This window comes from Falco punctatus (genome assembly GCF_963210335.1).
Source record: "Falco punctatus genome assembly, chromosome: 7".
NCBI lineage: Eukaryota > Metazoa > Chordata > Aves > Falconiformes > Falconidae > Falco > Falco punctatus.
In genome coordinates, this window is record NC_137587.1 from 6,299,161 (window position 1) to 6,324,478 (window position 25,318).

The 25,318-nt window shown below is 40.9% G+C and overlaps 2 protein-coding genes across 3 annotated transcripts in view; one reads left to right on the plus strand and one right to left on the minus strand.

The window, feature by feature from the left end:
* GTF2A1 (general transcription factor IIA subunit 1) overlaps window positions 1–25,318 on the plus strand; it is a 63,061-nt gene that overhangs the window by 35,029 nt on the left and 2,714 nt on the right. Inside the window, exon 9 of the mRNA XM_080395232.1 lies at window positions 2,859–10,121. Within this exon, the coding sequence (XP_080251358.1) occupies window positions 2,859–2,966 (108 nt within the window). The 3' untranslated portion in view covers window positions 2,967–10,121. The remainder of the gene's footprint in view (window positions 1–2,858; window positions 10,122–25,318) is intronic.
* Window positions 10,970–25,318, minus strand: part of TSHR (thyroid stimulating hormone receptor) — a 68,855-nt gene continuing 54,506 nt past the window's right edge. For both annotated transcript variants that reach the window (XM_080395231.1, XM_080395230.1), the window contains 2 exons: window positions 21,432–21,620; window positions 10,970–19,847 (listed from right to left, as the gene is read on the minus strand). In XM_080395231.1, the coding sequence (XP_080251357.1) occupies window positions 18,440–19,847; window positions 21,432–21,620 (1,597 nt within the window). In that variant the 3' untranslated portion in view covers window positions 10,970–18,439. The remainder of the gene's footprint in view (window positions 19,848–21,431; window positions 21,621–25,318) is intronic.

Consider the following 25,318-nt stretch of genomic DNA (forward strand, 5'->3'; position numbering starts at 1 on the left):
AAGGATCAAGCTATCCGTAACACGGGTGAACCTACAGTTTGTTAAGTGGTGTAGCAATGTTCTGCAGTAGTTCGTTCGTGAACACAGAGCTGATGTTCTCATGGAAAAGTCTTAGAACACTGGGATCTTGTCCCTGACTTGTAACTGTCAACTCACACCCATTGTTTTTTCTATCCATGTAAGTTGGAATTTTTTCCATCCTTGCTACCTTCATATACATTAAATGCCACCATTGTTCTACTACACAATGAGTTAGGGCAGTAACATCGTTCTGCAGCTCGTCAGTAGCTGTTCTTTTGTATCATCAGAGACGTTTTGTCATTTTCCAGATGATTAGTGAATTCTTAAACCATGCAGACTCCAGCTAGCACAAATCTCTTCTGGAATGATCTCATTTCACTGTAAAACAGTGTTCTTACCCTTTTTTTACCATCTTTATTCAGTTACTTATTCATCCGAGGACCTTCCTTCTTACCTCATGACAGCTCAGATGGTTCTGATGAGGGATTTTTGTGGAATGGCATTTGGAAGGGCAAGTAGAGTATATAAGCCAGACCTTTCCTTGTTCATTTCTTTGCTGTTGCCACTGACTTTTTAGCTTAAAGTGAACACAGACCAAACAATAACAACAACAATAAGAATAATAATAATAACAACATAAACAACAATTATAACAACGATAACAGCAACAATAATAATAATAGATTGAGTGCTATGGTCATATCTGTTCTGGTGCTACTTTACTTTTTGTTTTTTTTCTATACCACTGTGTAGTAGATGGTGAAACTTTCTGTCCTTGCAATGAGGTTTCCTTGGGTTTATGCCCTTTGTAAAATTTTCTTAACATTTTTAGATTGCGTAATTACATTTTTATGTTTTATTTGCAAAAGTTTATGATAATCTTTTACTCTTTGGACAACATTTCAGCTTTCTGAAGGATCTTTGCTTTCTTTGAATACCTTGCTGTTCTGCTTCTTAATTGTACTTGTGGTCTTTCCTCTTTTGGATGCCCTGTTTGATAGGTGGCAGGTATTTATCTGCTCTGTGCTTACAGTATATGGGTTTGTTTTGGTTTGGGTTGGTTTTTTTTTTTGGAGGGGGGGGCGTTGCAAAATTTACTATTCTACTTTCAGACTGATCTTGTTCAGTTTCCTTTATTTTTAAATTAAACATAAGAACATAAATTTGGTAAAACACCCTTCTAGTGGATTTACCAACGATGTATTACCCCTGGAAAAATGTTTGTCTCGTGTATTTGTTGTTAGTGCTGGTGATATTTTTCTGACTTAAGCCCTGTACAACACCGTCTTGGACCCACAAAAGGATTGTGTGTTTTGTGGGTTCTTGACTTAGTTTCTCTGTGAAGTAGGACTCGACTGTATAGTATCTAAAACACCCTCAGTGCTGCACGTTGATGTTATGCTCAGGAAGCATAAGGTAATTGAAGTCTTCCAATACTACAGCTGTTTCTTTTCCTTGTGTCTTCTCTGATCTCCTTCACCACATTGGTCGGCCTGCTTCCTGTAGTCAGGTGGTATCTTTTTGGGAATGGGCATGAAGAAAAGAAGTTACTTTTGTATTGAATATTTTTGTAAACAGAATACGAATAAAACTTCTTTTAATATATTTTTTCCCCTTCTATGTGAGTGGTGTGGCACTGGAGCAGATTGCCCAGAGCAGCTGTGGATGCTCCATCACTGGGAAGTATTCAGGGCCAGGGTGAATGGGGCTCGGAGCAACCTGGGCTGGTGGAAGGTGCCCCTGCCCATGGCGGGGGGTGTGTGGAACCCGATGATCTGTAAGGTCCCTTCCAACCCAACCCATTCTATGATTCTAAGATTATTTTTTTTTTCTGTCGTAGTATTTCTTGGGTTGTTGCAAATAGCTTGACTGATCTCACAGTTTAATATCAAAAAATTTGTTCAAACAAAGCCTTAAAAGGGCCCATATTTTAATTGGGAAGACAGTAGGTTAAAATTGAAGATTCATGCCATCATTCCCAATACTGGACATGTTACTTCTCTCACTTGACGCTTCACAGTGAGAACTGGAACATAGATCATATGCAATGACTCACCATTGAGGAGAAATTCTAGAACATAAGTCTAGTACATATATTCTCTTATCAGCTTGCATATTTTGTACCACAGAGATTTTCAGGCTGAAAACTATGTAAATAATCTGCTTGCCTTTTAACCAAAACTGAAACTTTTGGTAACCCGGAGTCCAACTCTAACATTACAAGTATAAAGCTGAATAGGCTTGCTGTCTACCTAAACATAACATAGTCAAACTAGTTTTCATGCAGAATGGAGTTTAGACAAGAGGTGCAAATACTAAAACAAAAAAAAACCCCACAAAAAACCCCAACAGCTAAAACTTAACATTTGACCCTTTCAGGGCTGGTTTAAAATACTAGTCTTTCTGTTACAGTGGTTGAAATGGGGATTTCTGGCATTCAAGTGAGTTTTGTGGCTGTTGTAATCAGAGATAATTTAATTGAATATAAGGCAGCTCAGGTGGATATATCTCCTTTCTTTTCAGTCACCTCTAAAAATGTGCTATATGCTTTGGATTTTGGAATGCTTTTGTGCTTGCATGGGTTTGTGACAGTTGCTGTCCCTCATTTAAAAAAAGAAAGCAGAATATACTGCTATATGCATAATTAGGTTTTGTTTTTCATAGCTAAAGGCACAACTGATTTTCAAGATATTTGTAGTAATATAGTGATGTATGTCTAATAATTTTCAGTTTTTCTTGCCCTTATGATTTACTTATATATTTATTATAGATGATATTACTTACTGTTACCTATTTCTCATGCATAGTAATAGTTAAACTTTTTTCCCTGTTTTTAGATTCATAGAAGTAAAAACAAATGGAAATTTCATCTCAAAGATGGCATCATGAATCTTAATGGAAGAGATTATGTATTTTCCAAAGCCATTGGGGATGCAGAATGGTGAAGTTTTCAAAGACAAAACAAAACAAAAAAACTCCCTGTAAAAGGAAAAAAAAATCAGATGCAGGAAAGGTTGAGACTTGGATGTATACTCCAATCAAAATGTGTATCTGCACATCAGAAATAAACAAAAAGCAAAAGTATTGGAACAAAGGTAAAACGTGGCAACAAAGACACTACTTCAGATGAGCAAGCCATGGACTGTAGCAGCTATAGCATTGTCTGGGAGCTGGTTTTGTGTGTTAGGAATACCTTAATTATCAATTCTACATACAGGTACCTACAGCTGGTATTTAGCATGTAAGGCTTTGTTCCCCCGCCCCCCCCCCCCCCCCCCCCCTTCCCTTTTTAAGATTTTAAACTACTTCTTCCACTGATTGAAGGAACTCTTCCCTTTGATAGATTATTAATCTGAAAATGCTTATTGTGTGTACAAATCTTTGCTTTGAACACTTCCTTTTGGTAGTGAGGATGGTCAGAATGTTACTTAAAACTGCGTGCAAGCTTTGTACAGAAGGGTAAGAATTAAGGTGTTAAATTTTAAATAACTTGTATAAGGAAAATATTTTTAATTCTGATATGCTCATTAATTATTATATCTATTTGTTGTTTTCAGTTCAGTTTCCCATAAACAGGTGGTTGTTTCTAGCAGTTATGAAATGGTAAAATGATCATTTATATTTCAAAATTATTTTAATTTTCATGTAAGTGATATCTTCTATTTAGGACTGTATTTTTTAAATACTAAGCACCTGTAGCTCCCCCCACCCCACCCCACCACCAAAGTCAGATTGCTTAACTTGTTAATTATATTCTTGCTGTTTGGTGGTGGTTCAGCATCACTGAACTGAAACAAGTAATATAGTTTCCATTGATTTTTTTAAATTTTTTTTTTGTTTGTTTTAAAAAGGCATTGGAGACCTTTTGAATCAAGTATGTAGGTAATGGCATAATAGATGCATTCCTGCGCCTGCTTACTACATATGTAGTCCAGACATCCACGAATAATTAAACAGACCACAAGAATGACTAAATTTTTAATATAGAAAATTGCATAAAAATTCTAACATCCTGGCTGCAACTCTGTTAATCAAAGATCTGCTTTACTAAAAATTATAGCCATAAGTTACCTGCAGCAGTTAATCTCTCTAAAGTTTCCAGGTGGCATGTAATTTCATGAAGAGAGCTGCACAGCTTTAAGAACACAGATTTTGTTAGAGTATCTTTAGACTGTCTTGGTTCTTGGTAACAGAAGATCAGGCAGTTGGATGCACTAAACCTTGTGTAGTCACTTTTTCACTTGCCTTCTCCAGAGGTGTGGTTTTGTGGTGGTTTTTTTTTGTTATTGTTGTTTGTTTGGGGTTTTTTTTGTTTCTTTGGGTTTTTTTTTTTTTTTTTTTGAAAAGCAACAAAGTTGCTCCCCCCTCCTTCCCTTCCTCTCTTGAGAAGTGAACACCTTTTCTTCATGCATAGGTTATTCTTGCAAACCTTGCTTTTGGAAATGCAGTTACTTTTGAATGAGGAGAGGCAATGGGCATTATACTTCGGAAACTGTTGAGGAAGGAATGTTCATGTGGCTCGCCATTTCAAAAAAAAAAGTCATGTTTTATTGGGTGCTTGGAATGATGATGAGAAAAGGACACTGAAGATAATTTTAACTGAATTGGGGAAGATTTTCAGAAGCAGACGTTTTGATCCATGATTTCTGACATCTTTTGCTTGAGAATGAAACTTTTTAAAGGTTATTTTAACAAAGTCACAAGTGTATTTTAGCAGTGTATAAAGACTGCTCTAATTTTCATTCTCGTGACGTACTTGCCTCCACGTGCATTCAGAGTCTCAGTCATACATAGAAAACTCAAAACACATCGTGACGAGGGTTTTTTGTCACTGTGGTTTTGTACACCTGTGCTCTCATTGATACAGACTAAAACTGCCTGTAGGCTACGTCCAGAGCCGTGTGGGTGGTAGTAAGCCATCTACGTACGTAAGCTTTATGAAAAGTTACTTGATATTTCTTTTAATTCATTCTTAAGTAATGGAATAGTCATTTAGAGTGCGTTTTTGGCTTGGGGCTTCAAGGTATCTCAAACTGATCGGTGTTTGCTTTCTTCTGAACAAAGCAGATACTTTATTTTTATTTTTTTACCACTGTTGACAGTTCTATGTACAACTGCAATGAAACTAATAATGTACCAATTAATTCCTTCCCTCACCTTTTCCATATCTGTTACCAGTAAGTCTTAAGTAGTGGACTTCAGAGAAATTCCCGTAATGCTGCACAACCAAACCAATAAAAGGAAAAAAAATCCCTTAAGTTATAGATTCCTTTTTTTACTACTGGAACCCAGATTACTTGTACAACACTTGTTTTCCTACATCTTAGTGATTTTTTTCACCCCCATATACTAGAAGCTGCATAGCCTTTTTATTTATTTTTAAGGGATAGCAGAACTTTAAAGGTAGCTTAAGCTTAGCCTGTTCTGAAGGACGTTAAAAGCTTTCTGAACTTGCACAGTCTCTTGCAAGCTAATTGTATGGTATGCTTTTCAGATAAGAAGTTTTGTCTTCAACTACAAATAATACCTGTGAAGATTTTGGAAAGCCAGTCAAACATGATCGTACCAAACTGTGCTCTTATTGCTACATCAAGTGTTCCTTTTTTAAAATCAAAAAGCATGTTTTAATTTCATTTTATCGTAGCAGCTTGCTGTAAGAATGTAGTTTGCTTAATTTTATTATTGTACTTGAATTTTTAATCATGGTTTTAACAATGTAACTGAACAGACCATTTCATTAGGTTCCAAAGAAACCATTCCTTTCAGAGGGCAAGGGATTCCCATGGTCACAGTTCATAAATAATCTCCTCTTCCCTCCCCCCCCCCCCCACCCCAATAGATTTAGTTGTTTTTTGTTTTTAAATTGTCCCCCATTTAAATAGTTCAGTATTATGGAAACAGTTAATGATTTCAAGAGGGCTTATGTTAAAATTTGCACAGATGATGGAGCACCTTTTTATGATGGAAAAAATGGGGAAAGAACTTTGTAATTATAACTATGGTGGCTGATGGAAACTTGTAGAGCAACTGGGCAAAATTGGGAGTCTTGTGCCTTTTCAGTTTGCAGAATACCTTTTTTGCCAGTATGACAATACTATTTTTTGATTCCTGAGAAAGTAAATTTCCTGCAGTGCTTCGATCAGATAAGCAACTTTTTTTGCTCAAATTCTGATGGGTTTTAGTGTGTGCAATCATTTTAAAACACCTAAGTTGAAAACAAGTTGAAATATGTTTTCTGTTAAGGAGATAATAGAGAATTTAGTCACATAAGGAACTTTATATTGGACTATTTAAATAAAATGTTTTTATTCCCCCTCAGTTCCTGGTTAGCAACTTCATGCTCCTTGTTCCTGCATTGTACTTACAAGTTGCATTTGAACATCATTCAGTTCCCTAAACACAGTTAAAAGTGATAATTGTGGTCTGAGTTGATTTCCGAAAGTGTGATACATGATTCTGAAGCACAGTTTCTAGAAAAGAGCGAAGAACACGTTGTGTCATGTAACAGATTTTTTTTTTTTTATAAATATTTTTTCTATTTCTGCTGCACAATTAGGAGTGTTAAAGTAAAGTTCATGGAGTCTGTGAAAACAATGCCACTGCTTGACAGTTAGCAGTAGTTAACGTCACCACGTAACACTACCAGAGTAAAATTTCTTAATTCCAGTGAAGGAGTTAGAGACCTTGTTAACTAAAGTTCATTTTGATTCAATCTCTTCAATTTGTAAAAGCTCCTTTAAAAACAGTAAAGCCCCCCCCCCCCCCAAAAAAAAACAAAAAAACACCAAAAAACAACAAAAAACCAACTTCCCCCAAAGCAAGAGCTTCCTAGGAGAATGCAATCAGATGTCCGGGAAGTGAACAGTGGGTTTAGGATAACGCACACTGGGTTGATACTGGGCTGCTTTACACAGAATTGTGGGGTTCACTGTGTGCCACCCCACCCCACCCGTGCACCCCCCCCCGAAACTGCAGTTCCTTGCAGACTTTGAGGTTAGTGACTATACAAGATGAAGAAACTTGCCTATTGTTATATACCGGTGTCTGGCATTTAAAGTCTTGTTTTCCCATCGCTGTGATCGGTTGGGAAATGTGTAAAAACCAGTCCATTGGTTTCCCTGTTGTCTACTTTTTTTTTCCAGGCAGTTCATGCAGTGTGTCGTTTAATTATTATTTGGTGGAATAGACATTGTGGAACAAAAGGAGCTTTTTTAAATAGGAAGAACTACCCTGGGTTAGCTATATGTACAGTCATCCAATGAGACATGTTCCAGAGCGCGTAGGGTACCAATAGATGACGGAGTGGGGGAATATCCTTTTTTGCTGTTCTGAGCTACTATTGTCAACTGCTGTTGTACATATACTGTTATGTGTAAGGGGGTAAATATATTTATTATGTTTGTAAAATTCATTCTGTACAATTGCAGATCAAGGTTGCTCCTCTGTGATATACAGGATATTATGTTTCAAAGGCCATGCTTGGAATACGATTAGAGAACTTAGTATTTTGATGTACTAAGACCTATTTTAAGTTTAATATTTTGCCTTTGCAAAAACTTTAATTAAAGATGTTATTTAAAAATGTTTGCCACTTCATTTACTATCTTGCATGTGCATTTGTTTAATATGTGACGCTTAGTGACTACTATGTAATAACACTGAAGATGCGGAATTTATTTTCGTCACACAGGGGTAACTTCACTGTCACCTACTTGTTGGGCTTGCCTTGCAGACTTCCATTTCACATCATCACAGTGTTATAAAAAAAAAAATCACATTTTAATCTTGAGGCCAGACTTGCATATTTATTTAAGAATTTTCTCCCTATGGTAACTTGAAACGAGATCAGCTGAATAACTTGGTGTGCCATCTGGATGCTAATCCTGTAAATGGAAGTGCAAGACAGTATCAAGAAGTAAAATACAGAGTTCTTGGATGGTTGCTAGATGGTCATAAAGGTTTCACCTTCATCAGTGGAACATTTGATAGAATTGCTTCTAGTGCAAGCAGGTGACATCTTTTCAGTTCCTGGCGAAAAGCAATATCTTGAGACGTAACTTGTGCTTTATTTTTAAATCAAATTTTTGAACTTGGAATTCTAAATATAATTAGAAAGAAGGTAAGCTATAGGCTGTACTGCCTGTATGGGGGGGTGGTATTTTGGAAGGCAGTGATTTTGAGGTAATCTTTTAGCTACAGTGGTGTATAAGTACAGCAAACCAAGAATCTTCAGGAGCGGGTGGCTTTTTTTTGAACACACAAGGACTTTTTTTCCCCTAAAACTTTTCTTCCCCTCCAGCCCTCAACACCAGAGCAAGTCTGAAAAAACCTACTGGGTTTTTATAAACTTTTGCCTTATTTGTCATCTTGAAAAGGATTTGGAGATGATTCTGGGTAAACCACTGTCAGAAATTGCAGTCTTTTATCAAAAAAGATCATTGCTGTCTGAGCTTGCATAATGTATAAGAAAAAAAAAAAACCAACAACCACTGACCAAACAAAAAAACTCTTGGAAAAAATGGCCTCTTGTTCTGGCCACAGCATTTTCAAAAGGACCTTAAAAAGAGGAGGGAAAGCAAATGGTGACAAATTAGTAGCAAGTTCATGTTAAAACACATAAAAAGCTGGATTTCATCCCTGTAATAGTGAATGTTAATTGTGCTTTCCAAGCTGTGCATGAGCAAAGTATTAAAAGGATATATTTTTAGGCAAAATCAAATATATTTTAAAATACCTGATCTTTTTTCCTATCAGGTTTTTTTTATTATTATTTTTATTCTAGCTTTATTATTTTAATTGTGGAGGTATGAGAGGATAAGAAACTTGGGGTATTAGCATAGCTTTCAGAATATCCCCATTTAGTTTCAACTACACATCATTCCTTACAACTTGTCCTAAACTCTTGGGAGCTTTAGGGTTTGTGTTGTGTTTTGTTTTTGTTTTTTTCTAACCTGGACTTTTGTTTGTAAAATGCTGTTAAAGACTGGCCATTTGTGAGAGCAGACTCTGTCACTCTTTTTTTTTCAAACGAGTTTTTCCACCACTAATGGGATTATGCCAAAACCACTCTTAATCTTTCCAGACGCAGCAATGACATCTGTAGTACAGTCAAATGAAGTGCAGTTGAACTACTTTTGACCTTCGCTGTGAATATATAACATTCCAAAAATTGTTATTATAACAATTTTTTTCTTCAGAGTGAAGACTGCCACGATTATTATTGCTTGAAATGCCTGTGCAATTACATCTTTTTACATAGTGTAAATGTGCACGTCCTTGTGTGACCTGGAAGAGGATTATCCGAAATAATGAGGTAATATGGAGAGAGAATAAATAATTGAAAATAGCACTTTGCATTACCAATGATACCGAGTTGCCCATCTGCTTCTGTAGGTGAAAAACCCCTCTCTGAAGATGGATATTGGTGAACTTAACGTTTTTTAAATGCCTTTTAGTTATAACTGTTCTAAAAACGTATAGCTGGGTGTATTTGGTTTACATTTTCTAGTTTTTGGTTTAATTTTTAATTGAGATCTGTGAACAAGAAGTTACTGAAATAGAAAACAGCAAGTGTTTTAATTTGGATAGGTACATTTCAGTAACAAATCCAAAACAAAGACTATCATTAAATTGTAAAAATAACAAAAAGTAATCTTGTAACACAAAAAACGTGTGGCAGGTGATTCTGTCAGGGTAGCAAACGATTTTTCTTTGCTAGAGGTACCAAGTGAAGCAGACAGAAGTGCGCTGCGGACAGGCCCTCGGATGTCTGGAACAGAAGACCCATTTCAATCCTGAGAGAGCTGGGATGCTGCTTTACCAGTGCCGGAGCTGGTGGGATTTGATGCCGAGGTAAAGAAAACCCCTTCCCTAGCTGGGGACAGAGAAAATGATTCGGACTAGTAAAACAAGGCAGGCGGGCTGTTCTGCCTAAACCACCCGCTTCCTGGCTTTGCTGAAGGGTCATTCTCGTTTCTCCCAGGAATCCTGCTGCCAGGTCCCCCTGCCAGGGCTGCTGGCGTGTCCTGCCCGATGAGGTCTGAGGGTTTCCCCTCCGAGGAACAGCGGGCTGACTCCGGGCGGGCTGCCGGATGGAGCAGGTGATGTATTCCAGGGAATGTGGTCTTCTGGGGGGTACAGCACTTCTGAAAAGGATGTGGCACAGAGTTCACCCTGTGCAAATCAATACTGGGAGTGCCTTTTGTTCTGGCTTGGGTGGACTTGTTTTCAGAAAACTCAGATTTTTGCAGGGTGGAAGATCTTTCCTTCTGAGCCTACCTTGTTTGAGCTTTTAACAAAGAGCGTTAGTGCTGGGAGGAATATTTCTGACATACCGTTCCATGTGGACTGAATTTGTCTGATTTTAATATGTAGTTTTAATCTTAAAGCAGCACCTAGTAGAATTCCGTGTATGCGTAGAGAAGTGACAAATGGCTTGGCAAGTGTGACGATGATACTGATCTTAAAAACTTGTTAGTGAAAGAAGAAATACATTCACATCACAGACACTTCTGCATATCTCACTTAAGTTGGTTTTGGGAGGGGAAGTGGAGCCATTCTTAATTTTAGCAGATCAAGTCGCTGTTAATGTTTATTGAGACTATCTTTTGGTTTAATTTTCTGTCATCTTCATAAACAGCTTTATATTTTCTTCCTAAGGTTGCTGTATATGTATACATATATATATGTGTATATGTAGTCTAAATAACTTTAAATGGTAGGTAGAAAATATGAAGTACTTCATCAAATAGGGCACGGGGTTTCTTCCGTAGTCGAGAAAGCAGACGTGAAAAGACTCGGGAAGGAGGAAACGGAGAGCACAGAGGGTAAAGATAAAAAGAGGTAGCCAGCCTTTAAAAAAAAAATCTGATGGAGTGCAAATGCACTTAGTTGTTGAAAGAGAAAAATAAGAAATAAAAAAAACTTTCCCCCCCCCCCCCCCCCCCCCCCCCTGGACTTTTCCTGGGAAGGTGCATCTGCCGGCGTGTCAGCCACCCCTCCGAACTGCCCCTCCTCAAAACACACTTCTTGCTGCTTCACGCTGACGTTGCTGGGTTTGACTGGGAATCTGTAGCTGGCTAAAAAAGAATTGATCTGTTGTTTCCACGGCTCCCTCTAGGCAGCAGTAGTAATCCACGTACCCTTTCAGGAATGCTTTTCGGTACAAACTGAAACCGGCATTGTGCGTGCAGCACAAACAGCCTTCGGAGCAGGTGGACGCGCAGACAGTGCCTCAGAGTCTGCAGCGAGCAGGTTTTTGTGAAAACCCGTGTTCCTGCTTGGATTTGGTTTGTTGCAGCTTTGCCTTCAAACAAGAGCGCTGTCATTTTCCTTTGCTTTGCAAAGAGAAGCCGCTGCCATGTCGGCTGGAACTGGGCATGGGTTTGGCTGTCCCACCAGTCGTGGTGTTTGCAACAGGAGGGCTCTTGGCAGCAAAATTAGAAAGTATCGCAGTATAGATGCAAGTAACAATTCCAATCGCTTTGTAATGACCGTTTAGTGAGCTCTTAGATACGTGTTGTGAATGAAGTTGGTGTTCACAACAGATTTCATTCCTTAAAAGAGAGGAAAAAATGAGAACCCAGAGGAGACTCCTCATCACAGCTGTGTAGTGAATAGCTGAGAACCAGAATGAGTGTGCTCCTCCTCCTCTAATTAACGAAGCTCTATGACCTGCAGCTGAATTGCACAGATGTGCTGTAGGGATACCATTTCAGATGACCACACATGCGGGGCTTGGCACTGCATATAATCAGGACAGCACAGAAAACTACCTAAAAAGTAGGGTAAGATTCAAGTTGATTCATATTAATCCTGCAGAAGTTCAGCTCCTGAAAGTTCAGGGTGGCCCCAGTGAGGTCCTAAGTCCTGTGCTGTAGTTGATGAGACTTTCCCATGTTGTGGAATAGTTACTGAGTATTTTTGAGGTGGAAAATAAGGACAGGCGGTTACAAAAATCAGAAATTTCCACAGATGGGTGTCCTGCCTGATCCAAGTACCTGGCAATTTCAGGTGCTGTGGCAATTCATAAAGTGTGTGCATGGGGAGGCAGGTGTGGGATGGGGATAGGAAGTTAGGACCGATGGGTTCTGCTGGTGACACACTCTGCCTGTTGACCTCACAGAGCCTCCGTTTGTTCCCTTCCACATTGTGATTTCTAGTCACACAGAAATCAGTCGGGTCAGATGGAAATGACTAAACAGATTAAAAGTGTTTCAGCTTTATGCAGATATATTATTGAGCCGGTGTGAATTCAAGGTTGACGATGCTGTCAGAATCTCTCGGCGTGCGTCACTAAGACCTCTTAACCATCTTCTGTTCCAGGGCATGATGATGGCCCTTCAGCACCTTGTGCCTTAGCCCACAAAGCTTCCATCAAGGTGCAGTATAATGTCATATGTTTTTGGATTCCCTACCAAGGAGGAGGAGAGTGCATAACAGAAAGGCATGATACCCAACTGATTTTGTGCCTCACCCTGTCCAGTTTTAACTGCGACCCAGAAACCATTTGATTACTGAGTGGTTTTAGAGTGAGGATGCCTGGCGTCTGTTAGGAAAACAATACAGATTATGCTGCTATTACTCATCAGCCTACACAGACAGCCTGGAAAAGAGGGCTTGCTTCATTTTAACACAGAAGTGTAGGAGGTCTGCTCAAATCAAACTTCACTTTTGAAACCTTTTTTTTTTTTTGGTACAGATTTTCCAAAGACTGTGCTGTGAGCATTAATATTTAAATTACCCAGCAAGAAAGGAAATGAAATTGTATTTCATTTATGTTAATAAACCAAAATGCTATGGTAGTGATTTGCAATTTACCTTTTATTACTTACTCTGTTTTCAGCTTCCAGGATAGCATAGCTTTGCTTTGACTATAGCTGACCTGTTGTGGATGCTGTCATCTAAAACAGCTGCCTGCTCAGTCAAAACCCCACATCTCTCTATAGGTGGAGAGAGGGGAAACTAGCAGAGGTTCAGCTATAGCCACTTTAAGTTGCTCGGGGAAAGTTCCACATCCTCATAACTAAGCCTCCAGCTAAACTTTACAGCTTTTTTCTACAGTGTCTGAGAACGAAGAAATCTTTCATAGTCTATGTATTACCACCAACTTATGCAAATAGAATTACAGACGTTTACATAGAGAAAACAGCGGCATTCTCTGCCACCCTGAAACAGGATTTTCTGTTCTCCAGTGTGAAATCTCAGAGCTATTGAGAGCCCTGTGGGATGGCAGCACTGGCTCTTCCCATTTCTGTGCAGGGTTTGCAGGGGAGGCTGCTAGCCTCTGCCCTTTCACTTGAGCTGCGAGGTCAAATCAGTTGAGGTAGTGCTGTGAACCCGGGTATGCTCTTCTTCACTCAGCTGGATTTTTTTCTTTTATTTTTATCTACCTGGGCTTGGCAGTCAGGCCTACAGAAGGCAGATGCAGTTGAAGCTGTCTTTGCAGTCTGAATAGGGGAGCTGCTCAAACACAAGGGAAGCGGCTGCCCTGGAACGGACCAGAATCCGTCTGTGCCGGAGCCCTGACTGTGATAGCTGCTCACCAGGTGTGGCGACGCGGAGCGTAACGGGATAGGCAAGCACGTATGAGACACTCCCCATCTGCCATACATCTGCAGTTCAGAAGCATCCCGAGACAGACAGTTTTTGTGGTTTTAGTATCTTTCCACAGATTTCTCTTCCATGAACCCTCAGTGTCTCCATAAACCCATGTAAACTTTATTACCCGCAGCAGCTTTTGGCGAGAACTCGGCTGCTCCCGCCTGCTCATGACTATCGAGCTTTGTCATCTGTCTTCTAGTCCAAGGGGTCCTGCTTTACTCATTCCTTAGCTGTAACTCCGAGCCTTTCACTCTCCTTGCTGCCCTACTCTGAAACCTTTCTAGTCCTCTTATATTGTTTTTCTGTTGCAGATAAGAGCTACGTTATTCGAGGTGCAGATTTATACAGTGATATAATAATTACCGATTTTAGGTTCTGCTCCTTTCCCAATAATATAATGTGATTTGCTTTTTTGTTCTCCAGGAGGCATAAGCTGGTATTGTCATGGACTTGCTGTACCCCTAAGATCTTATTCCTGAATTGGGGTTGTCAGCTCAGAGTACATCACTTAAGATTTCATCTGATCTTTTTTTACTATGCATATCACTTTGTTCATCTACACTGGATTCCTCTTGCCAGTCATTCGGTCTTAAGAAGTCTTCCTGTAGTTCTTCATAGGCATCTGTTTTTCCTATTGCTCTGACTCTCTTACTACTACAACAAACTCTGTTATCTTACTGTTCACTCCTTTTTCCAGGTACCTTATGCACATACTGAACAGCATAGGCCTTCTAGAAAGAACTGTTTATTCCTTGTCACTTGTTGGCCTGTTGGATTTTCTTCTTGCCTGTAAGCTTAATTGGCCTAGCTGATGCCAGTGAACATCTACAACTGAGAAAAAGATTTCCTTGCACCGTAAACTTCACGTAGGAGGGCAGCACAGTTGCAGGCAGTAGCAAGGTGTGCAGTTACTGAAGTCAGCTGAGGTTTTGGGGACAGGGAGGGTATGTCAAGAGTTAACTTGATACTTCAGCTGTTTTCAGCAGTGGGAGTTGTCCCCCAAGTCTTTTTTTCCAGGTAATGCAAGGATGCATGTAGCAAAGGTAACCACTTTCTTCCCCTCACTGATGAGTGATGATCTCAATAATGAGAGCTACTGAACATAAAGTTTGGCAGCATAAATGTTGACAAATAATGGGACAAAGGACATTTGCTTGGAGGGAAGACCTAGTGGGAGGGAAGGATCTTCTGTCACGTTGCATATGGGCAGATTGATTTAGTTAGTTTGAGAATTTCTGCAGTAGAGTCTCTCTACTACATGAACTTCTTACTGTGTAAGTGCTTTCTCATGGAATCCTTAGTCATCCTTAGTCACTGTGGCTGCCACATAGCCACTGGGTTTAGTAAAGAGAACAGAACAGATCAGATTCCGGATTTAGTCTTTTGAAGAGGACCTCACAGCTGTTAGGTGATTCTTCTGATGATCTTGGATGTATTTAATGATGGTTTTGGAACCCCAGAGCTCAACAGCACTTCTTCAGTTCCTTTCCATCCCTGCCGTGCTGTCCGAGATGGCCACTTAGGGCATCCCTTTCCCAGTTAGTGGTGGGGAAAAAACTCAGAGCTCTGTCAAATTGTGTGTCATGTGGTCAGTCTTCTTGGCTGTAGGCCAGCCAAGGACAGCAATGAAGCTCAATGCAAGAGAAACAGTATTAACTTCTTTTATAGGAAAAAATCTTTAAAAAACTTCAGAAAAAAACTTGCTGAGCCTCTTACCGTTTCAAACAAAACGTTTTATTCCAATGCTTGCCATTCTTTCTAAAGTAATCTAGAGAAGATACCTACTGAACGCCAGAAATAACACATCTTGCTGAGACAGATTTAAAATAGCAAGTATTACATAAGGCTGGATGCAAAACCAAAAAGAGCAGAAATGGAAGAGGATATCTATAGGATACAAACATTTACAAGAAAAAGTCTGGCAAATAAATTATTTAAAGTCTATTGCCTGGATCTTTCCAATAGCTTTTAAAATATTTTTTACCAAGTTAAATACAAGGAGAAATATGCAAGACATAAACCAGAAATATAAAACTTTGTTCATAAAGGTAATATCACAGAATTTTGTTTAATAGACAAAAAAAAAAAATATGCAATGATGTGAGATAAAAAAGTTCAATGGTGGGTAAATATATCCGTCATCCATTAGTAACAGCAAACAGCTGTATTAATTCAAAAGCATACTGCAGTCAGTCCAACGTATTGCAGCTTTCTCATGTCCTAGTAGTTTCATGGAACAAATAGTGTGGTTTGTTTTAAAGTGAAAAAGAGGTTTAAAATAAGTGATCCATATTACTTTTAAAAGCAGTTTTACAATAACCTTTGATTTCATCTTTTCTCTCTGAAAAAGAGTACGATTCAAGCTTGGATTTTCTTTTCCACTGGTACGCTACTATCTATGAAGTCTGTAACATAAATGTCTGTTAGAACTTGATTGTCTTAGCTGCTGCTGAGATACTAAATGAAGGCACTCAGGAAACTTTTCCTCCCTTTAATGATTATTCCAGTGTCAGGAGGGTGACAGAACCCAGGGGTGGGATGTTACGCATTTCAGCATAACATGTTTTGTAGGGGACTCCCAGGCACAGCCAGAGCATTCTGAATACAGCCGTTTCAGGAGTAGGAAATTTTATGGGTCTGCACACGTAAGAAGCTACCTTTACATTTCTGATTAACGTTGGGTGAGTCTAGATCACAGAAGAGGAGGTCATCAATTATTACTTGTGTGGTTTTCGGCAGTTAGGTTTCAAAGTTTGCTGAGAATCAACCGAAAATGGAAGCATGCCCCTCCCCAAAAGAAGCAGCTAAATTAGTCAATAATGCAACATTGTAAATTTGTAATGGCATCAACAATGATGGGATCTTTTATTTTTTATGAGAGTTGCTGCCCCTTGTTTCCGCTCACTGAAGCGGCCATTTGTTTATAATCAGGAATATGGAATTAAATAATTGGGTTTGAATTGGAGAATGTACATGACCTTTGCAGTCAGGGAATTTCTAGCTGTAGTAGCTAACAGTTCGGAGGGCTCTACCGTTGTGTTTTTCTGGATACTAGTAACCTGTAGTATAAAAGTTGTGACTGTTGTCTGTTCAATTTATAGTTCCTCAAAGACTATAATTCCATGAAAACCAGTATAAGTATTACAAAATGAACTTTAGCATACCTACCTGATGGCAAGGATTCACCCCATGTTCTCTGTTCTCTTGGTAAGCCTTCCTTACCCCCAAACAGATGAGAAAAATGATCAATTGCAGTCTTGGTCGTGGTCCTACAGAGCTAGTCTCTACAGCTGGAGAACGGGTCTGATCCCGCTGTCAAAGCCAGGCACTCTGGCCCCACAGGTGCTGCCCAGCCAGGCGGTGCAGCCCAGCTCCGGCCCCAGGTCCCGGTGCCTGCGGGAGGTGCAGAGCACCAGGCGTTTGTCTGTGGTGTCTGGGTGAAGCGAGCACAGCCAGGCTCGGGCTCGGTCTGGCCCCGTCCAGCAGCAGGTGTGGCAGAAGGATGCTGTAGTGCATCACCGGAGCGAAAAGCTGTGGGTTGTTTCTTGTATCTGAGCTTGGATTTCGTTAAGCGCAGAGCAGGAAGTATGTGTCTAAGCCACAGATAAAGCTGACGGTGTGGTTTATGGAGTCGTACTGCGGACGGTACCGATGTCAGAATACGGCTCTCGCTACGCGATGGAGGGATGTTCTTAAAACACGTTGGAGCCTTCAGTTCTGTAACCGAAGGGCATGAAGTACCCTGAAGGCACGAGCCACCCCCTTTGTCCAAGTGTAGATTTGAGGCAGCTCAGCGTAGCAGGCGCTGAAAGGGAAGTCATTCTACCCTGCGAGAGGGGTGAGGGGGGTAGCAGCAGTGGTGAGAAGGCAGCAGGTACGGGGTGTTCAAAGTAAAAAAACGTACTCAGAGTGAACTGTGCTGGTGTCAGGTAAAGAATGGATAATAGGGAGAAAATTTTAGTACTATCTCAGGTATCAGCCGGCAAAAAGTACAAACGTCCTTAACTTGACCGGGTAGGCTGGTCTTCAAAACAAATTCAAACTAATCCATCTCCTAAGCAGGTTTATCAAAAAGTGAGAGTGGTAGTGAGGGGATTTTTTCAGCACACAAACACCCTGAAAAAAACAGGTAAAAGTTTCTTATCTGTAACCTTATCAACAGCTGCAAGGTCAAGGGTATCTGCCTTTTGCTGCTCTAAAGGCGATACGGAGAGGCCTCTTTTTCCACCTCACCTAACTAAACCAAGAACCGCAAACAACAGACTAGCTGTGTTTAGGTCGGGATAGCAGAAGGAATCTGTTCCATTTTAGGGCCTGGTAGAAGTTTTTTGCCATTAGAAAACCAGTTGAACCTTTTGACAGGTTCATTTGGCAGCTGGCATTTGAGAACTTCAGCCTTTCATTTTATTTTTTTTTAAATCTTGTTGTAATTACCAAAAAATATGTTCTTTTTTTAGTTATACAGGTACCCCCAAGTTTTACGCTTGGTCTCCTCCTTCCTTAAACTTTTTAGGTGAGGGTGTATGTCATATTTGCTGAGTTTATATATGTTAGTTTTCCTATTTAGATAGAGTGTTCGCATCTACTTCCAGCATTGCCATCAGAACGGTATCTTCTGACCTGCGCTGCTAAGAGTGTGAGTGAGACAGGGGGTCCGAATGAGTGACTTGTCTAAAGAAGACCACTCTGAAGGTACTTCCAGACATCGCAAAGGGTAGGCTAGGGAAGAAGGCTATGGCGAGTGTTATCTTCTGACTTGACTCACTATATGCACAACCAGCTCTTGGGCAGACTGTGGCTGCGATACTTTGGGGCGTTATAGCTCAGTTTGCTTGCATTCTTCCATGAGAATTTGGTTCTGCGTTGTCACAGCAGGAAGGTAATCGTTGACTGGGTCTTGAATGCTGGTGAGAATCTGTCCTATCCCTCGGCTGATTCTCTGCCCGTAAGAGCCACTGCTGGTTTTGGCTGAGATTGCCTGACCTCTGTAGACTTGAGCCTGGTGCTCGCATATACCGAACTTGCTTAGCAGGATGAACACATCCCTTCGGAAAGCTTTGGTGAAAATAGCGTAAAGAAAGGGGTTGGCACAAGAATTGAGGGGGTAGAAGAGTACCAGCAGGATCTTGGAATTGGTGACAGTTATCAGTGGTTTGTTCATAATGGCAGATAGAGCGTGGAAAGAGATGGGAGCCATGCACAGAAAGTCGGTGAAAATCAACACAGCCATCCGCTTGGCAATCTTGGTGTCTTTGTCCCCTGACTTGTACTGAGGGTTTCGCACTGTTACATAGATTTTTACGTAGCAGGCACAAATGATGACAAAAGCAATAATGTTACATATTAAAACGAAGACAACGTAGGCTTCAGCCACGGGTGTTTCAGTGTCCATGGGCAAGCAGATGCTGACTTTGCTATAGCTGCTGACGCCAACCAGTGGCAAAAGGGCAAGAAGAAAGCAGGAGAGCCACCCCCCCAGCATGATCACCAAGGCGTGCCGGAGGCGAATCTTTCGATCGGGGCGCATGGCGAAAGTGATGGCGTACCAGCGCTCCAGGGTGATGACAGTCAGGGTGTAGACGGAAAGCTCGCTAGCAAAGACCGTGAAAAAGCCAGCTGTGTTGCAGCCAGGCCCGGTCTGCCACTCAATAGCGTGGTTGTAGTACTCCGACCTGGTGTAAAGATCCACTGAAGCAATCAGGAGGAGGTACAACCCCATGCAAAAATCGGCAAAGGCTAGGTTACACATCAGAAAGCGTGGCACGGTCAGTTTGTAATGGCTGGTGAGAAGGATGAAAAGGACAAAAATGTTACCTAAGATGGCCAGCAGGTTCACGAACCACACCACAATCCTCAGAAACTGGTATCCCATTATATCCTCACAGGGATTAAACTCGTCAGGCTCTGGAGTGCATATTACATCTTCGTTGCCTCCACAGAGAGGATAGTCATAATGACTGTCAAAGGTCTGGACGTCTTCTATCTGAGGGTTCTTGAGCTCTTGGCCAAACCCAAGATCGCCTTCGCCGTGCTCTTCCAAAAAAATGTAATAATGGGAATTGTCATGAAAATTTGTGAACTTGGTGGTTTTGTCATAGATGCTGTCGGTGTGGTCTGTGTATTCTTCTGCGTGATCTTTGTAAAATGGACCTCTGAGAGCTTTGACTGATCTCTTACGAAAGCTGTGGCTGCCACTCTGGTTACACATCAGGTACTCCAGGATTCTGAAAGAGCAGAGGGGGAAATCACCACTGGCATTTACAGTGCGACTGGAGTGCAGCGAGTAAACAAAGGGAACACTTCAACAGCGAACTGCAGTGAATGAAAACAGCTAGAAAAATGTGCTGGGGTATCCTTCTGTTCACAGAACACAGAGCGAACGGTTCGGTTCGCTTGAGCATCTCAGAGCTTTTTTTTAAACTATATTTTTCCTTTCTCTGTTGCTGCCAGCTGTCCCCAGTAGTAATTTGGCTAGTTCAGCATGCCTTTTCCTTCTTGGGATCTACATTCTTACTAGGTAACAAGACTTTTATCTGCTGTTTATGTACCTCTTAAATAATGCACACAGTGTTAATTTCCTTTTCATTTTTGCTCACAAATAATTTTCTCCCAGAGCTTCCATCATTTTAATTTCTGATCTGTGCATTTTCTGTCGGTGCTTTACAGCTAACAAGCAGTATAGTGGTTGGGTCGCTGTACCTCACGGTGTGATTCACCTGTATTTGTAGTCAAAAATTGTTCGTATTTTTTACTGGGGAAAAAATTGCAATTTGTCATCGCATTTTTTGATCACTGCAACCCACTGTCACATAACCTTTAGCACTTCTCATTTCCAGCTCCGTAGAATTTGAGGTTGCTAACAGTCTGAGATGGCATACAATTCCGTCTGAGAAATTTCATCTCTACTAATGAACTTGCAAATACTTGTTTCTTTCAGTCATTAGACTGTGCTGGGTTTTTTCTGCACATTCTTCCTGTCCAGGATTTTAAATCTTTCCACTCCTCTGTTTTATTTCTGTCCTCACCTTTCCAGTCGTCGTAATTGTGAATGCTATTGCTTTGTGAGTTTATTATCGAATAATTCATATACTTGGCATAGCATATTTTCAATATACTGTGTGTATTGAAATATACAAATACTGCAATACTGAAGATGGGAGCTGTCTTTCTAAATCAGGGGCTGGCCTGGATAGGAATTCTCTAAACTTTATTAAACTTTGGAGAAATTTACAGTGGATTTGCATTCTGCGGTACAATTCTGCTGCTAATCCCAGTAAGTCATCCCCCTTCCCTCTGGGACAGAAGATGAGTCGCTTTGTTGCATCAGAACATCTAGAAATGTATTTTTTTTCTTTCCAAAAGCTATCCGCACCTGTTCTGATGGAAGGCTGGAAATCCTGCTGAAACTGAATTTGAAATAATCTGTCTGCAAGGTTATTACAGAGTCATTTATTCTGAGCTTTTCAGTTAGAAAACATACAAGACACGGGGTTATAACCCCTCCAAAATGTCTTTTTCCAGGCTTTCCTACACCACGGTCTGTGTTATGGCACGTTAGCCTTTTCTTTTTTTTCCCTTTAATTCTGGGCTCAACTAAAGGAGCAGCAGTTGCAAAAGGTCCTACAAATTATTACATGAAAATGTCTGTCTTCTGTCAGTTTGAAACTGCAAATCTCCGTTTCAAAGGATGTCCTCTATACCTAGAAAAAATGGCCACAGAAGTGCCAATAGATGTAATTTTAGATTAATACTGTAACATTGTCTTCACTTATATACTTCAAAATTGAATGGAAGTTAGTGAAACTCACCCGCTGGCTTTTTTCCAGCTCTTGAAAGCACAGCAGTGACTTGGGTATGATAGGTCAGCACGCATTAGCTGAAGAAATATCTTTACAGCTGGTAATTTCTTTAAAGTCCATGTATTTTTGGCCATTAGTTCTTTAAGGCTTTCCAGTCCTTTGGCTGGAAGGTTAGCGACGGCTGTCCTGGAGACATCCCTAGGTAAAGGAAGAAAAAGAGAAACATCAGGATATCTGTCCACTGGCTGGATCAGATTATTTTTCAGATTCTCACAGTAATTTAGGAGTTTCCTACAGTTCTACAGCAAAATCAAATCCAGAGGAGGTCAGGATTTCATACCGCCTTGCTAGGATCTGATACCATTCAAATCCAAGTAGGATATGAATTCTGCCTGTGATTTTCCCTGTGTTTTAAAGTTTGTCTTTAATGGCTCATAGTGCAGAATATGGGTGGTAAAGAAATAGCAGGACTTTTAAAATTACACCTTTAAAGCCAACCAGATACAAATGCATGCGCAAAACCAAAGTTGTAAAAAGTCTTTAAATAAATCACATCTTCCATTGGAAGAGCTATTTTCCTTTAGATCTTTACAGACTCCTTTTAACCTGTTGGGATACTTCAGTAGAAAGGATTGTAATTACTAAACCAACGTTCTTCATAAACTGAAATGAAAGTCTTCCGTTCCATCCTGAAGTTCTTAGAAAACTCAGCATTATGTTTGCCGCATTCGGTTTCTGTGGTGCTGAGTCCAGCTCAGCAGATGCCTTGCGCCGTTGGGGCAGGTGCGTCCTTCCGAACCGCCGGGGGAATGTCAGCTGGTCCCACCGCTGCTTCGCACTCGTTTTTTGCTCTGTCCCAAAACCTCTCCTACCAACACTTGAAGTCAAGATGTTTTCTCAGAATTAAGAGTCTGTAAAGAAGTAAACTTGTAAAAAAAGGTTCTAGTGTAGGAACGTTGTTTGAGCGCTTTCGTCACCCTAATAATAAATAATTCTGCTTTTTTCTATGCATTATTTTCTGAGTGCTGCTCTTATTCCTTTTAGAAGTCTCACCCACCGGCTGGTTTCTTGCACCTGAAAGATTACTGCTAATTTTATGCTTTAAACAAACTCCTTCTAAAACACTTGGGTTTGCTCTGCCTTTTTTTTTTTTCTTCTTTCTTTTGATTTGCTTGTATTTGTTTTTAAATTGAGTTAGAAATTGTTTCCCCTTTCTGTAGGAGGGTTTTTTTACTTCTAATAGCTTCCTTGCTATCGTACATATTTGAATATGTCACAAGTAGTTGACTTAAACCACATAAACTTCTTTTTTGTTCTTCTGGAGTCCTTTTTGATAGGTAGTGTGTGTTTCTACCAAGCCCCTGAATTGGCTCTTAGAAGAGACTGAATGTTGCCTGCTATCACTTTATCCTTTGAAGAGTCACAGAATGGTTGAGCTTCCAGATCATCCAGTTTGACCTCACTGCTCTGCATAGTGTCACCCGGAGCAGGTTGCTCCGAGCTGTGTCCTGTTGACTTCCCGGTATCTCCAAGGTTGGAGACTCCACAGCCTCTCTAGGCAACATGTTCCAACAGTCGACCACCCTCACAGTACAGAAGTTTTTTCTTTTGTTGAATTGGACTTTCCTGTATTTCAGTTTGTGCCTTTTGCCTCTTCTCCTGTCACTGGACACCTGAGGAGACCCTGGCTCCATCTTCCCAATTCCCTGTCCCCATCCCTGCCCATCAAGTATTTATACACGTTGCGGAGGTTCCTTTGACTCTTCTCCAGGCTAAAATTTCCAACTCTCTCAGCCGATTCTGCTATGACAGATGCTCCAGTCCCTTAATCAGTGGCCTGCTCCTTTTTTTTTTTTTTTCCCCCCACCAGTTTCCTCATTGTATAGAGCTCTCCTTCTGAAGCAAAACATCTTGGTAAACTAGATCTTGGACTAGATCTTACCAAGACAAGGCTGGACTTTCAGCAACCCCCATGGGTCTCCATCAAGTCCTCATGGTGGTGGCAGCTACCTGCAGGAAGGGAAGATGGTTAAATGCTGTGTGAAAGGCTTTGTGGAAGGGCAGTGACACCTCGCAAATTTTTGGGAGTTCTTTGAAGGTGTTCTGGCACAAACATGTGGAGAAAGATGATCCTGTTTGTAGAATGAATTGGGATTTCTGAAGAGCCTTGACAAAACGAGATATCAAGGGCTGTTGAGGTAGTTAATCCGTTATGTGACGAGGAGGATGGCTTTCCTGGATTAATGAAAAAAACATAAAAGAGTGGGGGAAAAGCCTGGGGAGAGGTGATAAGTTTCATGCTAGAGGAGGACTGGAAAATGAACCGGTATCTGAACATACCCCACCATGGCGGCAGAGGCTAGGCTAGCACTGCTACTACTGAAATACTCAGGGGAAGAGAATGGCAGTAGCTGCAACAAAGTGCGTCTCTGACACAAAATAATATACGAGGTAGTGAAAGCTAACGCTGATTGTCTAAAGAAGCAGGATGATCCTGCGATTCTAAGTGACGGCGCGGTAAAATAAGTGACGTGATTCAATACGGGTGATTGTAAAGCGTATTTAGGAATAAGGCGTCTTAACTGTATGTGGATGACAGTGGGGTTTAATTTACTTGGCACGCTGGGAAGATCTTGGAGTCCTCTCTGCAAATGTCAGGTCAGTGCTACTTAATAATGTTGAGGGGAAATAGAATGGTAAGATTTTTTAGGAAAGAAATGGAAAAGAGAACAGAAAAACTTCATTTTGTCAATCTAATATGACTGCGTCTGAAATGGTCTATGCAGTTCTATAAATCCTCTATGCGGTTTATAATAAGAGCACAGAAAGCTGCAGCAAGGATGATTACAAGTATCAGGTTGTTCATATATAAAGTGATAAGGAGTAGATAAGGATTTCTCTCTTGGGAAAGCCTAGGACTGGAAGCAGCGGTACGCTATCGGTGCCGGGCATGTCGTAAAGCAGGTGACGGGGAGTGATTATTCTTATGAGAGGGGTTTTGGGGCATGTAAGAATGTGAGGCAAGAGACTTAAAAATGAGAAAAGGTGTGTTTAGGATTTGTGACCAGCGCTGTCCCCGGGGTGCTGCGGTGCCTGCTGAGCAGGGTGACACAGCGCCAGGGGCTGCTCTGCCCCTCCCCCCTCCCCCCCGGCGAGCAGGCTGGGGGGCACCAGGAGCTGGGAGGGGGCACAGCCAGGACAGCCGCCCCCGCTGAGCCCAGGGGTGTCCCACACTATGACACTGCACTCAGCAATAAAAGCTGGATGGAAGTTTGCAGGAGCTGCTGTTGCTCAGGGGCTGGCTGGGCATCACTCGGTTGAAGGTAAACAATTTTTTTCTTGCATCACTTGTTCTTCTTGGGTTTGCTTTGTGTCCCTCCCTGCCCCCCCACCTTGTTGTTTTTATTTTCTGTCCTTTTTTCATTATTGAACTGTCTTCATCTCCACCCATGAGTTTTCTCCCTTTCAGCCTTCCAGTTCTCTCCCCCATCCCACTGGGCACGAGGTGAGCAAGCAGCTGCGTGGAGCTGAGCTGCAGCCAGGGTTAAACCACGACACCTTCCTAAGATCTTTAGCTCAGGACTAGCAAATCAAAGGATCATGGTGTGAAATACTCCGACTTTTTAATCACTACAGACTTTCTGTTGTTTCCCTGCCATTTTATGCCTTCTGCCTTTGAGTAGCAATATCTGTCTTTGTAGTGCCGCTATGGTACCACATCCCTCTTTAAATAGAAATGCTGGCAGGACGGTTGTTAGCCACGGAGGTGTCTCATTCTAACGGGAGGTGGATAACTGCTTGTTTAGACTGCAGATGTAGAACACATCCTGAGACTGAGAATCAATAGCAGCTGGGCTAGCACGGCAATTATAGAAGATTAGAAAAATTTCAAGTTA